This window comes from Pangasianodon hypophthalmus, chromosome 4, assembly GCF_027358585.1.
Source record: "Pangasianodon hypophthalmus isolate fPanHyp1 chromosome 4, fPanHyp1.pri, whole genome shotgun sequence".
Classification (NCBI taxonomy): Eukaryota; Metazoa; Chordata; class Actinopteri; order Siluriformes; family Pangasiidae; genus Pangasianodon; species Pangasianodon hypophthalmus.
This window is the reverse complement of record NC_069713.1, coordinates 24,727,490-24,744,829: the sequence shown is the minus strand read 5'-3', so window position 1 is coordinate 24,744,829 and position 17,340 is coordinate 24,727,490. Positions and strand designations below refer to the sequence as shown.

Sequence of the window (17,340 nt, the reverse complement as noted above, 5' to 3'; positions counted from 1 at the left end):
CATTCAAATACCAGCTTCATGAGTTAAATGTGTGCAATATACAGTATATTTTGGATATTTGATATATTTATTGGAGCCACAGAGCTTTCCATACCAAAAGTAGAGTTTTTTTCTATATCAGTTTTGTCATGTGTTATTTTGGTGTCTTATGCATTAGTGTGTAAACAGCAAACATTCATTTGTGACAATATTAGGGGAAAATGTCATGTTTGTATGTTGTTAAAGAAAGTAAGATATTATGTAGATGAGCAGATTTTGAGTAAAATGCTGTCTGTGAAGATCTGCAGAGACAGAAGCAGGAGAGAGACAAAGTCTATGACAAGGTCTCCACCATGCACAGACCAGCCTCCGAACCACCTGCTTATAAAACTACACCTCAGAATACCTAAATACTTCACAATTAACTGTAGATTTAAAGATTCAAGAGCTCCCTGAGTCTGCACATTCTCACAGATGCCTCAGTCAGAGGGTAAATAATGACAAATAAAATAGAGACAGTGTTTTAAAAGGGTGCAACATTACAACAAGATAACAGTATGGCATAAAAATAGGAAATATTCAAATTATAAAATATTATAATAAAATATTATGTTAAAATTATTAAAGCTTTTATACTTCAAGGGGTGTCACACCAAATGATGAATTGATTGGAATTTTTTATTGTTTATTTTTTACTTCTCTTCATAGTCATTTTATATATTTAGAAAGTTTTATTTCATTATTATTTTATCTGCTAAAGACCCTCACACGGTAATGTGCATCCTCTAGGGCAGGGGTTGTCACAGTTTTTGCAATCAGAGACCTGCTGAAAAACCTCTTCAGTATGAACTATTCAAACCAATAAATAAATAAATAAATAAATAAATAAATTTAATGTGTGCAGTAACATTCTGGCAATTTATTGGAGACTTGGGGGGCTTTTTACATCCCATACATTTGCAATTTTCCACCCTTAGAACCCATTTGGATTAAAATAGTCCTTAGATTTCAGTTGACATTATTTATATGGATCATAACTTGAATAATGGTTAAAAAATAAACCTGCTTCAGGTTTATAGACCTCTGATGTTTAAAAATCATGGTTTTAGAGTACTTTTGGACGGTGATGTAGCTTGCTGCAGTGCAATGTGGAATTTAATGAGAGAACCCTCTATAGGTGTTTTTTTTTAATGGCCAAACTCCCTGAAGCTGTGCTCTGTGTGGTGAAAAGGGGCGTGGTTTCTGATATACGAAGCTTTTTCAGCGGACCAATAAGCGAGCTGGAATGAGGGGCGGGTCACTTCAGCTGGGGCTTAAACACAGACCGTATATCTTGTGTGTGTATATATATATATATACACACACACACACACACACATATATATATATGTGTGTGTGTGTGTGTGTGTGTGTGTGTGTGTGTGTTTCTTGGGCCAAACCGCATACTTACTAACGTATAGTAAATATTATGTTTAAGTATTTAAGTAGTACACCAACTATTGTAATTACGGTAATCTATGGTATGGGGGGAAAACAAGCATTTTCTTTGATATGGAAACATGAAATGGAATATGGATATAATGTTTTGTTTTTATAAATCAATCTACCTGAAACAGCACTAAAAGTTTATTCTGTTTGGTGTTCATGCTGTTGTAGGGAACTGTTTTGGTCAGCAGAGGGTGTTAAAGATTTTTAAACAGAGAGAAACATTCATTTGTTGAAATGTGGAAAAGAAATGTAACTGGTTAATGAATGTAACATATTATGTAATTGACCGAGTGTAAATGTCATCTGTGAGCATCTACAGAGCAAAGAGTGCAAAAGAGCTGTGGCAAGTTCTCCAAGATTGCCAAGATTCATGGTACAGCCTGCCAGGTTTGAAGTTTTCTACTATTAATAGTCATTTGTGATATTTAGGCATTTTTATTTCATTATTTCTGAAAGAATCTTCCAGGGCTTCTCAAACTTTTTACAGTCAGGAACTCTTTTAACTGTAAAAATCAATCAATCAATCAATAAACAAGCAAACAAACAAACAAATAAATAGCACTGTTGCCTCACACCTTCAGGGTTGGGGGTTCGAATCGCGCCTCCGCCCTGTGTGCGAGGAGTTTGCATGGTCTCCCTGTGCTTCAGGGGTTTCCTCTGTGTACTCCGGTTTCCTCTCCCAGTTCAAAGACATGCACTGTAGGCTGACTGGAATCTCTAAATTGTCCGTAGTGTGTGAACGGGTGTGTGAATGTGCCCTGCGATGGGTTGGCACCCCGTCCAGGGTGTCCCCTGCCTCGTGTCGAGTCCCCTGGGATAGTTTCCAGGTTACCCCGTGACCCTGTGTAGGATAAGGGCTACAGAAAATGGATGGGTGGATAAATAAATTATAACAAACCCTCCTCAGTATGGATTTATTGGTGATTAAAGATTGTAACCATCTGTAAACCTTGAATCTCTTTAGCTCCATGTGACATGAAGTGAGACACTACACACAACTCTGTGGCTTATTTGTTTTTCCATTGCTCACCATGGACTAGAGTTTATCATGAAAGGTCTAGAGACTAATACAGTGACTCTACTAAATATGCTATTGAACAAGAAAAGGGCATGGAGTGGCATTTACTGCATTTACTGCAAGACTGAAACTGTTTATGTTAAACATATACTTTTGTGCATTGATTACATTAAACTTTAATGAATAAAAATCTTACAATCTTATGAAATCAGCTTAAGAGATGTTTTGATTGCAAGTTTTGATGTGCTGACATTTTCTGTGTGTGATGTAGGAACATTTTATCCCTAATTCGGATTTTTAAGAAAGCTGACATTGCATTTAAACAGGAAATAATGAGATTTTCATTGACACTTCCTTTTTCTCTATTATATTCAACTTCTGTGTAATTGGGTATTTTAGTACAATTAATGAATCTATACTAAAAAAAAAATAATGTGTATAATCTATTCACAAAAGAAAATTAAATGTTATTTCTCACATGCTGTCTTAAGGGGAATGTGGCCTAAAAACAGGAATTCGTGTTCTGGTTTCATCATGCTGGTATTTTGAGCATTGACACATTGCTTCTCTTCTGCCTGCAATTGTGAGGAAAAAACAACAGTCTCGAAATGATCTTCTTCTTTTCTTTTTTAGAACTGTTGTATTGCTTAGTTCTAACGCAGCACAAATGTACATCAAAAACTTTGATATGCATTTATATAGTTATTACTGTAATCACTGAGAGTCTGGAAGACAGTTAAAGCCAAAATATAACACATCCATTATAAACATGCCTACAAGTCTCTAACAGCAGTAACACAGCAGCTGTTTGCAGTTGTTGCTGTTTGTTTGAATACTGAGGAAACCCCCATATTGGAGTTCTTTTTTTTTTTAATATGCTGAGTGATGAATATTGTAATAACTGAACATTGGTATGCATATATGTACTGCGTATCCTACACAGGGTCATGGGGTAACCTGGAGCCTATCCCAGGGGACTCGGGGCACAAGGCAGGGGACACCCTGGATGGTGTGCCAACCCATCACAAGGCACAATCACACACACACACACACCCATTCACACACTACAGATGATTTGGAAATGCCAATCAGCCTACAACGCATGTCTTTGGACTGGGGAGGAAACCAGAATACCCAGAGGAAACCTCTGAAGCACGGGGAGAACATGCAAACTCCACGCACACAGGGCGGAGGCGGGATTCGAACCCCCAACCCTGGAGGTGCGATACTGCCGTAGAGAATATCACCCAGTATGACAAATATTATATTGAATGCTAGTTGTATGAAAGAATTCCCCATGTTGTTTTAAGATATTCAGTTATGAACTCATAAAATAGACGCTAAGGCTATTCACATATTTAGGGTTTGTTGATTTTTTTAACTGAAAACAACTCTGTGGAATTAATAAGTGATAGTCTGGAAATCTACAGCTATAATAGCATTGCACATAAGAAACTGAAGGAGGTATGAATTTGAGCATGCTGCTAAGCTAAGTGGTGATGGGAATTCCGACTCTTTCAGTGAGTCGGATCATTCGGCTCAGCTCAAGAACATGAGCCGACTCCTTCAGCTCCCAAACGGATCACTGCATTACAACGGATTACAAAAAAAAAATAGACAAAGTTTATGCAATGTTATGACCGGTGATTTTTGTTCATTGCCTGACCATGATTGATAATACTTCATGAAATGTTACTTCACATAGCATTTTACTGAATCAAATGCTGAGAGTCTGATTGAGAATCAAACACATGATTCACGAACAGGTCAGATGTGAAAAAAAGATTATTCCTGGAAGCATATTAAATAAATTACTCTGCAAGGATAAATAAGGCATATACATACAAAGGAAGAAAAGGGAACAAAGGAATAAAAACGGCTTATATGTGCGAGTCGGTTCTTACCGTTCACTAAAAAGAGCCGACTCCACGAGCCGACTCGTTCATTAAGCTAATGACCTGAATTGCGCTAACACACATAGACACAGAGAGAGAGAGTGAGAGAGAGAGAGAGAGAGAGATGGATGGTGTGTATGTACATAATTATTATAACCCTCATACTTGTGTCCTACACTGGCACCTTGTATTTTATCACTTTTTTAAAATTATTTTTTGTATTATTATTTAATTAATTATGTTTATTATGTTTATTATTATTATTATTATTATTATTATTATTAGTTTAATTCTCCTTTCTTTTCTATAATGATGCTTTGGCAATATTGTATGTAAACAATCATGCCAATAAAGTAACTTAAATTGAGATTGAATTGAAATTGAATTGAAAGAGAGAGAGAGAGAGAGAGAGAGAGAGAGAGAGAGAGAGAGAGATGGATGGTGTGTATGTACATAATTATTGTAACTCTTATACTTTTGTCCTACACTGGCACCTTGTATTCTGTCACTTTTTAAAAGATTTTTTAAAATTATTATTTAATTAATGATGTTTTATATTATTATTATTATTATTATTATTATTATTTTAAATCTCCTTTCTTTTCTATAATGATGCTTTGGCAATATTGTATGTAAACAATCATGCCAATAAAGTAACTTAAATTGAGATTGAATTGAAATGGAATTGAGAGAGAGAGAGAGAGAGAGAGAGAGAGAGAGAGACAGACTGTATGTCTGGAACTGAATGTTACCAATGCTTTGGCTATGTAAAGCTTTTCACCATGCCAATAAAGCTACTTGAATGTGAATGTGAATGTGGCTGCGCCGCTTGTCAGAGATTTACGGTAGCGATTTTAAAAAGAGGAAATTCTGAACGCACTCGTACACGCACACGGTCTGAAGAGCTGACGGGACAAAACCATGCTTGTAGCCTGTTAAAGTGGGAGTGTGTGTGTGTTTTGGAGGGGGGGAGGTTATCTGATAGCCAGCAGCTCACACACGTCTCACACGTCCATGATGATGATGATGAGGGGAACGAGGGAATATATGCGCTTTCCTCACACACCACACACACCACACACACCATAGGCTTGCTGTTCTGCGTGCGATCAGGATCTGGATCAGGATCTGCCGTCTGTCTCGTCCAACTGCACTCTGCACCGTGCATATTTTCGTCTTTTCTTCTTTGCATATCTCGGACATCGTTTTGCAATTTGCAGTGGTCATGATGAGCAACAGTGTAGTGTAGCTCCAGAAGCAGGAGGGCAGTTTGGCCACAAATCGCGTGTGCGTAGCTCGGGCTGTAGACAGAGCCAGCCAGAGGAGGAGGAGGAGGAGGAGGAAGAGGAGGAGGAGGAGGAAGAAGAAGAAGAGGGGGGAATTCAACGCGTAAAATGACCATGTCGGTCCCGGAGAGGATCTCGGAGTCTGGAGGAAAAGAAGAGGAGAGCGAGGATGAGAGTGAGATCCTGGAGGAGAGCCCGTGTGGCCGCTGGCAGAAGAGAAAGGAGCAGGTATGTCCACTCCTCACAGCTCCTACTCCATCTGATTCTCTGACTTACACACACCACAGAGCCACACGAAGCAGAACCATCAGCTTAAACATGGCCTACATGTGGATTTCCCCCAAACAGCAGCACAGACCCTAAAACCAGGAGAGCATCAGTGATATTATACATATGATAAATATTTATAATAATAATAATAATAATAATAATGAACAGCACAACAGGACTGATCATTAACTTGCAAAGACTTGTGCAGACATTCCACACAAGACACTATCATCCGGGTTGTGTGTTGTTCTATAAACTTGTCCTCCCACAGCATGTAAAAACAAACAGGCGTGAGTTAATAGTCAACCCGGACGCGATTACAAGCCCACGTTAATTGGGCTGTTGCGCATGCGCGCGGTGATAACAGGGGCGTGGAGTTGTGTGTGACCGGGTGTTAACCTGAGACACAGCCCCGAGTTCGGCTTCACTGACCTCCACTTTGTGATAAGTGGTAGTTAGAAAGCATTGAAACCTTATCTCTTTCTACACGCGTTCACACTTAACACACACACACACACACACACACACGCACGTACAGAGCTCTCACAGCTGGAAAGCCTAGGGCTGAGTTACTGACTGGAATGCTGCGTTCAAGACCTAACTCAATGTCAGAGTGCCATGCTGCGTTCAAGACCTAACTCAATGTCAGCGTGTCATGTTGGGTTCAAGACCTGACTCAATGTCAGAGTGTCATGTTGGGTTCAAGACCTGACTCGATGTCAGAGTGTCATGTTGGGTTCAAGACCTGACTCGATGTCAGAGTGCCATGCTGCATTCAAGACCCGATTCGATGTCAGAGTGTCTTGTTGGGTTCAAGACCCGATTCGATGTCGGAGTGTCTTGTTGGGTTCAAGACCCGATTCAATGTCAGAGTGTCTTGTTGGCTTCAAGACCTGACTCGATGTCAGAGTGCCATGCTGCCTTCAAGACCTGACTCGATGTCAGAGTGCCATGTTGCGTTCAAGACCTGATTCGATGTCAGAGTGTCATGCTGCCTTCAAGACAAAAAACTAAAATAAAACCAATAGAAGTTCTGAATGAATTTCATTGGAGGACTTGAAGGTAGCATAAGTGTTAATTCATCCCTGTAAGAGTTAACACTTCACGTAGGGGTTAAATTGGAATTTAGTAGGTGGGAGAACACAGGGGTACCAAAAGTTTGTGATGAGAGTAGCAATTCTGGTGCCAATTTGTTGGTTGGTGCTGTATATACATTACACCAGTGAGAAGTTAGCAGCTGCCTGCTACACTGACTGCTAGCGCAGTTACAATGGCATAAGGGATTTTCTCACTCCCCATTTTCCAGTAACATTTATGTTAATATCATATTAATGAGAAAAAAATGTAGACGTAGTGGAGAAAACAAACTCAAAGTTCCAGAATGCAGTGCAGCTTTACAGTTGTGCTGAGTTACAGCAGAGACTTGGTTTGGCTAATTAGAGATCTACGAGAAGTACAGTGGCGTTGATGGTGATATTAGCATGAAATTTGAAGCTTTGGAGCCTGATCTGTTTGAGCAGAGTGTACAGGTAAGGAGGTGAGGGGGCTGGGCAGACTAAAGGACTAAAGCTCTGCTGCATCTGTCTGTTTAGGTAGAAATGAAGCAAGGGCTAACTGCTACTGGGACAGTATGACATTGTGGATAATGTAGGAAATATTTAACCAAAGTAAGGATAGACTTTATAGACTTTGTAGAATAGAAAAATGGATTCAAGGGTTTTTAAGGGTCCTTAGCTTCCAAGAAAGGGCTCTCCTTTCAGCTAGAGAAACACTGGTGGAGGGTGTTGTAGGGTTTTCCATGCAGCCTTTAAGGAGCCCCCAGAGGGTAATTGATGAACTCTTAAGCATTCTAGATTTTGCAAGAAATAAATTTGTTCATTGTTCATTCATTCATTAGCAACCACTTTATCCTGGTCAGGGTCGAGGTGGATACGGAGCCTCTCCCGGGAGCACTGGGTGCGAGGAGGGAGCACACCCTGGAAGGGATGCCAGTCATGCACACTCTCAGTCACACACTCATTCACACCTCAGGGAAGTGCAGATTTGGTTAAAAATTTAACCCCAGAAACTGAGCACCTGTTGGTAGGTATTCATTCATAACTGTATCTATGAGTTAACTTTCAGGTTAAATTGGACACTTTGAGTATTACAAGAAGCTGATTCAGCATGATGTTAAGCATGGTTAAGAAGTCCATAACTGTGAGTTAAAGTTAAATTAAACATTGAATGCTAATGTAACACTATTAGAGTTAACACTAGGTTGTAGTTCATAAGTGTAAGGGTTAATGCAACACTGTAGGTCACTGGGCTTTTTTTTTGTTGTGCAATTCAGTGCATAACTAAAGGACTACCACTGATGAAGACTGGCGTCGCTGGTGTTGCGCAGATCAGTTACGCTATTTTGCTTAATATACTGTGTTTCCGCTGTGTGTTACAGTGTGGGCTTGTGGCAGCATGTTCTCCCATAGCGCGTCCCAGTAAACTGCAGCTATAAGACCTATAATTAGAGGAACGCGCGGGAGGGATACGTTTGTGTGTGTGTGTGTGTGTGTGTTCAGCACTTCAATTTAATTATTTTCTCCACATAAACACGGTACATGCAGGAAAGCGAGTGGCACACACGATGATTGCGTCAGCGTCAGCGTCGCTAGCTGGGCTGCACGTGCTCGGAAGGTGAAAGCTGTGTTTATTTAGAATGGCTGAATCCCAAAAGGCTCACTGCCACTTAAATAAGTGCACTTTATAGGGTATGAACTAATGACTTCCACACCCTACGTAGCGCACTATTCAATTCAATTCAGTTCAATTTTATTTGTTTACTACTTATAACGACGGACATTGTCACAAAGCAGCTTTACAGAAATATATAAACTCAGGATACTAGCCTGCGTGTTTCGTAGGAAGCCATTTATGACTGGTTCCATGTTTCTCCTTGTCAGCAGCTGTGTGTTTTCCTGCGCACAGGAGACAGAGCGAAGTCCCTTTGCTCCTCAGGTTGCTCTAATCATGTCTCAATAGACTGCTGTTCTTATGGGGAGTGTTTGACTAGTTATCAGGAGCGGTTCTAGTATTTTTTTCATGGAGGACAGAAAGGCATTAGTGGCCGAGTGGTTGGCACAAAAGCAATAAACTGTAAATATTATCCTACACAAGTCTTGCTTGTGAAGCAGTATCAAATAAAATGAAGCAGGTATATGACTTTAGGCAGAATTATAATACTATAATGCTGTAGGGCCTTTGCTTCTTCTCAATTCTGTCTTCTAGGAGAATGCTTACACTTGCATCATTAAATCAGACTGGATACTTTAAATAGAAATACAGCGCATCCGAAAAGTCAGGAACCAGTGGGAATATGTTGAGGAAATTCCGCAAAAACATGATACAGCAGATGAGAAAATGTGTACAGTGCAAGCGCGAACATGTGGAGCATATGCTGTAAATAATAAATACAAAATAGTAGTAGTTTTACTCTCATTGGTTTCTGACTTTTCAGACAGTTTGTAGTTAATTCTTATTATTATTATTATTACAAACGTGTAAGCATTACTGAAGCACGAAAACAGTATACGTTTGTTCTATTGCTTGTTCTGTTACTTGTGCTCTTTTCCAATGATGTTTTATGCAAAGGAAAAAAAAAGCAAACCTGTAGAGTCTTGGCTTTCCAGTGTACCCACTTGTAAATAAAGCAAGTATTTTAAAACTGAGAAGCCACTCAGTGATGAGTCCTCCACCCCTTCAGCTGCTTCAAATGGTGTCACACATCTTTTCCTGTCATGTACCGCTTCTGTTTGCGTGTGGTTCTCCTGAAAATTCCCAGAATCAGTCAGCCTGAGTTTTCAAACCTGGCTTGTGTAAACTTTTCCAATTTAATTGCTGCTAGCGTGAAGGTGTGGAAGTGTTTTCGTGAAAGTGGTATATGGAAGTGTGGGGCTACAGAGGTGGCCAGCTGTAATTAAAGGGGTGCTGTGGCTGTTCGAGAACTTCTCCTGCTAGTCATGGAGAGAGTCATGGATTCCTAAGAGGAGCGTCAAGGTGCGGTTTTGTTAGCAAGTCATCAAAATGCATTTGGTTTATATGTAAACCACCACTTGTTTGAATGTGTGTCATGGTATAAACCACTTTTACAGTACTAGCTTCTTAAAGGGGTGTGTGCACATGTATGTTGGTGTCTGAGCTGGTACATGGTCCCTAGATCACTTATGTCAGAGCACATATTTAGCAAAGAAACTATATTTGCAATGAGAACAACTTTGCACACACTGATTGGCTGCCTTGCATCTCGCTGTGATATGTAGAGGCTCTTTGTTCTAGCTCATCTTTCTTTCAATGTCACAGCGTAATTAACTCAGGATACACATAAGACTGTGATGGCCAGCTTCAGCTGACTGCACAGCAATGCAAGGCTGCATACTTTCCAAATTTGAGAGCTCAGAATCAGGAGCTACTTCTATAAAAAAAAAAAAAAAATGCATACCACCATTCTATGTAGTAGACCAGAAAAGCACAGCACTATAGGTCAGTTAATTTTCTGAGTATAATGCGTTCATTCATTCAATAATCTTCAGTAGGGCCAGCCAATTAAATGCTGATAGTATGTCATACACTGTTATGTCAGATGCCTCAAGAATACCGTTAAGAGCATGTGTATTCAGCTGTAGAGAATGAGAAGCACCAATATCAACAAAAGCTCATGCATTCATTCATCTTCAGTAACTATTGTGTCCTGGTCAGGGCTACGGTTGGCTAAAAGTTCTAAAATAAAATAATGACACACAAAAGAATTCATATGCGTGGACTGATGATGAGGTAGAACTGATGCTTAAGGTTGCACTTGAGTGTTATCAGAAATCTTGTACAAATTTACAGTATGGTTCGTAGCCACCGGAGCAGAGGATTCAGGAGCAGTACAGTGTGTATCATATTGTGGCAGTGCTCAAGGGTGTAATAATAAAATAAAGCCAAATTAAATTACGAAGACATTATGAAATAAATTTCAGACCATGAACTAACAATCTGATCAGCAGCTGTGATAAAGAGTCCAAGCATATTCATAACACACTCAAAACCATCACAGGCATGCGGTAGGATGTCGCTGTGACGTCAGTGTTTTTGTTTTTTTTTTCCACCATCCACACGAAAACAGTGAAAACTTCACTTTTGAGGGAGTAGTTTCAAAAAACTTTGTTTCCAGTGACCGAAAACACTGATTTTGTATGGACGGGAGGCCAAATCCCTTGGAAAAAAAACTATTTAGGCTTATAACTATGGCTATAACCTAATTGCAAAGGGTTGTGTAATTATAATGATTAAGATAATAGTAGTTGATGATGATCTCAACCATCATCCTGTCATTAAAAAAACGAATAAAAATTGTGAAGCCTTGGGCTATACATTACAGACCATGTATTCAAAGCCAAGCCTTGAAGTTTATATATTGTGTATTGTAGTTTAGCATTGGAAATTTTCCATACCTAATCGAGGTCCTGAGAAATAATATCCGTTTTGGAAATTCTCCTGCATCCTGCATTTTATGCATCACAAAACAATACTGTAGAAGTGAGCTAATCCAGGCTTATTTGAAATAACCTCGCTTAAACTAACCAGACAGGTGATTCTAGCCTCAGTGCTTTCCACTAACAGTCAAAAAGTCCAGCTGCGACCTGGAGTCCAGATGTAGCAATGGAGGCTCACGGGCATCTATGTGATGCATAAGCAGCCCTGACAATCGACTGATAATAGCACATTTTCAGTTAAAGTCTGAATAGAAAGGGCTTTTTTTTTTTTCTTCCACCGGCGAGAATCTGTTCCAAGGTGCATTGAAGCTGTTTGGTGCAGCCTGTGATGGCCGTATACCACACTAACCTGGTTTTAATTTTCATTCATCACCCATCTGTGTATTCAGTCAGCTCTAGATTTATTGGCACCGTCAGTAACGGTGAGTAAAAAAAAAATTTGTGGTTAATTAACTTAATTTTACACTGAAAATATGGGAGAAATCATCATTCGACTGAAGTCTAATTTATTCTAAGAAAATACAAACCCTGATCAAAACATATTTATGACAAGTATTGGCACTCCTGCATTTATTATGTCAAAAGCATAATTCTATTTGTTGAACATTTTAGATGTACAGTGGGCTCCAAAAGTCTGAGACCACACTGAAAATCTGGGATTTTTTTTTCCATTTAAAATTGGAATTTTGAAATATTTAAAACAAAGAAAGTAAATATTCAATATCGTGAATATTTAATATTCAAGATTCTGCACTATTTCTAGGTCCCTATTTAAATGTAAGCAAATTTGTGATATCAACCATGTTAACTGCTCTGTACAAAAGGTCAGATTTTCCTCATGTCTAATCTCTTCTACTGAAGCATGTATTCAGATGACACTCTGATGGATTTGATCTAAAATGGATCACAAGGTTTTGCACAAACTTGTGGAGTCCATGCAGCTCGAGTGCACACTGTCATTAAAGCAAAAAGACATCATCATAAATACTCAGAAACTCTGAAATTCATGTAAATATTTCAAAGATTCTACTTTTCACCCAAGTTGTATTGTGTTAAATTAGAAAAGAATGCAAAATAGAAACAATTTCACCAGTGGTCTCAGACTTTTGGGCCCCACTGTATGTTTTGGATCATTATCCTACTGGAAGATCCAACCATGTCCCAGTTGTAACTTCTTGGCAGAGGCAGCCAGATCTTCAGTTGAAAACTCCTGGTACTTCATGGAGTCTGTGATGCCATGTGTCTTAACAAGGTTCCCAGGGGCTTTGAAAGACAAACAGCCCACATCGCACACCCTACACCATGCTTAACAGTAGGGATAAGGTTCTTATCTGTAGGACCATCCTCCTTTTTTACGCCAAGCCCACTTTGACTGTTGCTAAAAAGCTCTTTTCAGTCAAATCTAACTATAGAACCTGGTTCCAGCTGAAGTTCCAGTAGTGTTTAGCAAACTCCAAGCATTTAGATTTGTGGATCATGACGTCTTTCTTCTGATGTATTGGCATAGAGATGGCATCTACTTGTAGTCAACTTCGTGACCTCAAAATACTGCTATTTTCTGTAAGTTTCCAACCGTGATCATTGGAAAATTTCCTCTCTAACCATCTTCCTCACTGTGTGTGGGCGCAAAATACACTTGTGTCCTCTTCTAAGCAGGTTTATTACTAATCTGGTTGTTTATAATTTAATTATTGCCCTAACAGCGGATATAAGCATTTTCAGGCATGTAGCTATTTTTGTAGTAAGTGTCTGTTTTATGAAGGTCAATACAATTTTTCTCATTTAATTTGTGTATTCCCTAATCTTCCCCATGTGGATGAATGACTAAGGCAATTTTCACTTTGAGTCACTTTGATGACAATCTGTAAATGGTCCTGTCTTGATCTTGCAGCTGGTAGCCTGAATGCAATGCGCACTGTAGGCTGCGCACTGTAGGCTACACACTCCCTCATCCACTAGATTTTCAACAAACAGAGGTTGTTGCTCATGCAGTGACCTTTAGAGTAGGATACTTTGTAAAGCCTGAATTCTAGCCAGTTTAGATCACCTGTTTGCAATTCAGTTCCTGGCCTAGTGGGTCTTATTAATATATAGATATTCCAAATTAAAACTGGATACTTTAGGCTACTTTTATTTTTCAAAATAATTATATCCCAAAAAAGCTTGTTAGGCTACACAATGCATAATGTAATAAGATACACTAGGCTGGCAGCAAATTGTTTGACAGTACCATGGTAGAACATGGCTATATGTGACTGAAGCTAAGCTAAGCTTCAACCTTCAAGCTTGACACTGAGCTAGCATATTTTGGCATAGTAACTGAGCAGGGTTTAAGGTTAGCTTCCTTTATGAAATACCCCACAGGGCATAAAAAGTTATATATTAGTAAAAACAGGTTGCGTAACTTAGCATTGAAGGTTCTGAAATGGCATTGTTGTCAGGGGGAGTGGCGCTAAAATATCATTGTCGCCCGAGATGTGGCCCGGTGCCCAAGCAACCTCAATGGCCCTCATGCAGATGAATAAAAAAGTCCAGTGGATTGGCTTTTGAGCATAAATACTGTAGGTTTTTTAATGATTGGATAAAATGTTAGTATGTAGTTACCTTGTTTCAGCAAGCTAGCAGAACTACTCTTTAAAACTGATCCTTTCGTCATGCCACAGCTAACGCTTACCTGTAGATTTGATGGTTTCTTGCAGTGGTCTCCAGGTATATTTGAACATGACACTGAAATTCACATGTGACTATGACATTTATCTCTTTCATCTTATCTACGTTTACAGCCTCTTATCCAGAGCGACTTACATTTATCTCATTTATACATCTGAGCAGTTGAAGGTTAAGGGTCTTGCTCAAGGGCCGAACAGTGACAGCTTGGAACTCAAGACATTCTGATCAGTAGTCCAACATCTTAACTCCTGAGTTACCACTTATCTGATTAGCCACATCTACCGTATCTTTCAGCAGATGATTCTGAAGAAACTGAATGGTGAATGATGATTATGTAGAAGGTCAGACATGATAATGCAGTAGTTATAGCCATAATGGAGCATCGGTGTCACCTTTTGCGGCTTGACCAATGAGAAAGAGATGATTGTCAGTGCAAGCAAAGGTCAGCAAGGACAGCAGCATCACAGGGAAAACAATGAGATCGTGCAGTACGTGTGTACAGAGAGTCTCCGGACTGAAGGAAGTGGTGATTTAGAGCCCAAGGTTATTCAATCCTGCGTTTGGATGTGGTTAGATTTAACCTGAAGCAGTCACATTACCTTACTTTGTTCATAATTGGATCTTCCTTTGTAGAGTTTATGGCCATGCAGGCACCCACACAGGCCGGTGGGAAAGCATAAGCTTGGTGATTGTGCATAGCAGGCACATCTGTCTTTGTCTCAGGCTCTTTGCTGTGTCTGTCTCTTTCACTCTGTATTTTTCTCTTTGATCTCTGTTTGTCTCTAATTCTCTTGCTCTCAGCCCACTAAATCTCTACCTCTCTCCACTCTGTATCTTGTTAAACTCTGTGTCTCTTGCTTTCATCTCTCTTTCTCTCTCTACGTGTATGTCTCGTGCTCTCTACTATCAAAACCCACAAAATCTCTCTCTCTCTCCTCTCTCTCTTTCTCTCTTATCCTTTCACCTTTGTCTCTATTGTCTGTCTTGGTCTCTGCCCACTAAATCTCTTTCTTTCTCTTCACACTCTCTCTTTTACACACAAACACATACACACAGTAGTGCACGTTAAACCATTTGTGCTATCTTTGTGAATTGCCAGCAGGCTGCCAACTGAGTGGCCTTGGCACTGTTTGACCGGTCACTTAGATCATAAATCTACCATACTCCATTAGCCAGTGAAATATTACATTTTAGCAATTGCCATGCCCTTTATGACTGGCTGTTGCCTTTACTGATATTGTAGCGTTTAGTATTACCATATAAAGTTGTACTTTTAAGCTAAAGGAGGCGAAGGCTCAGTGGGTAGTGTTACTACCTTATAGCTCGAGGGGTTCCTGGGTAGTTAAACCGCCCATGTGTACAATGAGTACAAATGTGTGCATGTTTGGTACCCTACAATGGATTGGCGTCCCTTCTATTGTGTGTTCCTGCTTCACTCCCGGTGTTCTCGGGCTAGGCTCCGGATCAACTGTGACCCTGGCCAAGACAAAGCAGTGACTGAAGATGTATCTAAACTCCTGGATTTAAACTCAAATCGTTCAATAATTCACTCTGAATTTCAGTCTCTTTTAATTAGCACATAATGTAAAGAAAGATTATTCTGCATTTGAGTTGCCTCAGAAGAGGTCGTTTGCAGGTCGGAATGACGTCATTTTTGACCTCTGCACATTCGACATATCATTTGGGGGGAAAAAAACCGTGAACGCTTCAATGTTTGTTTTTTGTTAGCAAAAAGCTAGGCAGTTAACTGTGATTAGTGATGTATATTTTTTCTTCAAACAGCGATCTGTATAGTCATTGTTATAGATTTAACAAGCGAATATGTCTGTATGTTGATAAATCTAAAGCAAATACTTGTATATACAGCGTAACCCATTTAAAGGTAAGAGGTCTTACTATATTTACCTCTGATGCTGTGTGCAGCCATGTTGATTTGATGGAACTCATAGTTAAGAAGACTACCCTGAGTTGACAAGTAGGAATTTCAAGTTAAGGGGCATTTTCTTTGGCTTTTCCTGGTTGGAGGTTGGGAATTATAAGTTACTGCCTCTAGTCAAACATATCAGGTGTCTTTGAAGACTAATGCTATCATGGGCAATTGAAGAAATATAATTGAAGAAATATAATTGAAATTGTCTGTCAGGAGTTTTCTCAGGTGATAGGTGAGCTGTTGAATATAACGTGAATGTGACAAGTTGAGTGTGGATTACTCAACACTTCCAGGAAATCCGCACAATGCCAAGAGAAGTCTTGTATTAACTTGTCTCTGTAATGACACGCACATTGCTTTTATCCTTGAGTGCATGACTTACTTTTTTGCAAGTGGCTGCAGTTCTTTTATTGTTCTTCCATGCAGCTTTGCATACCTGAAATAGGAGATCTGGCAGATCAGAAGATCTCTGCCAAAGGTAGCTTCAATCTGAAAGCTTTACTGTATGCGTTGACTGGAGGCGGACAAGCTAAAAAACAGAACTGTGTGTGTGTGTGTGGGTTGCCAAGAATCATGGGTGTGTATGGCTTAAAGTGAGGCAAAGCCAGAGAAGGCTGGTGGGAAAGTGGCAGGGAGGTGTCTTCAGCTTATGGCGGTTGGGCTGATGGTTGATTCCGTTTTTGTTGCAGGTCCTCCAGCTGCACTATTCTCCACCTGAACCAAGCCTGCAATCTCAAAACTTAAACTGGATTACGAATTAGACATAATACTGAGCCGATAACTCGACAACATGATGTCACTGTATTTCACATTTTGTCTATGGTGGGAGTGGTTCCAACACAGGAACAGGAAATTTTTTTTTTTTTTTAGAAACCCAAGAAATTTTGAAACTTTTCATTTGGAGTTGCCATTGTTCCGCCGCATACTGAAATAACTGTCGCGCTGTTTGTGTCACTTGTGTTGTTTAACGTAATGCTCATTACTTGTACAGTTTGGTGAGAATGGAAAACAGGATTTCATCCAGCAGCTGTGTAGTTCTCCGAACAAACTTGAAGTTTTTTCTTTTTTTGACAGTGCCTTTCCAGAATATCATGTTGATTATGATATTATGATTGTGTCGAATGGAACAGAAGACTTTACTGTCTATGAGCACAGAAATGGTTTCCCTGCTAAATTATGCCCCTTGTTTAATAGAGCAAGTTCTTGTGCAATCAGCAATCAGATAAACTGCATGCATAGTTAGTTTGGTGTGTTTCAGGTAATTTACCAAGAAGAATCGCATGGATGATTT

At 39.6% G+C, this 17,340-nt stretch overlaps 1 protein-coding gene across 2 annotated transcripts in view; it reads left to right on the top strand.

Annotated features, from left to right (window-relative positions):
- Positions 1–5,226: 5,226 nt before the first annotated feature.
- The window catches only part of nrbp2a (nuclear receptor binding protein 2a), a 41,056-nt gene continuing 28,942 nt past the window's right edge, over positions 5,227–17,340 (top strand). Inside the window, exon 1 of one of the 2 annotated variants that reach the window (XM_026936941.3) lies at positions 5,227–5,894. In XM_026936941.3, the coding sequence (XP_026792742.3) occupies positions 5,775–5,894 (120 nt within the window). In that variant the 5' untranslated portion in view covers positions 5,227–5,774. Of the gene's footprint in view, positions 5,895–5,969; positions 13,010–17,340 lie in introns of those variants that run through there. The other variant, XM_053233421.1, reaches the window with a different exon arrangement.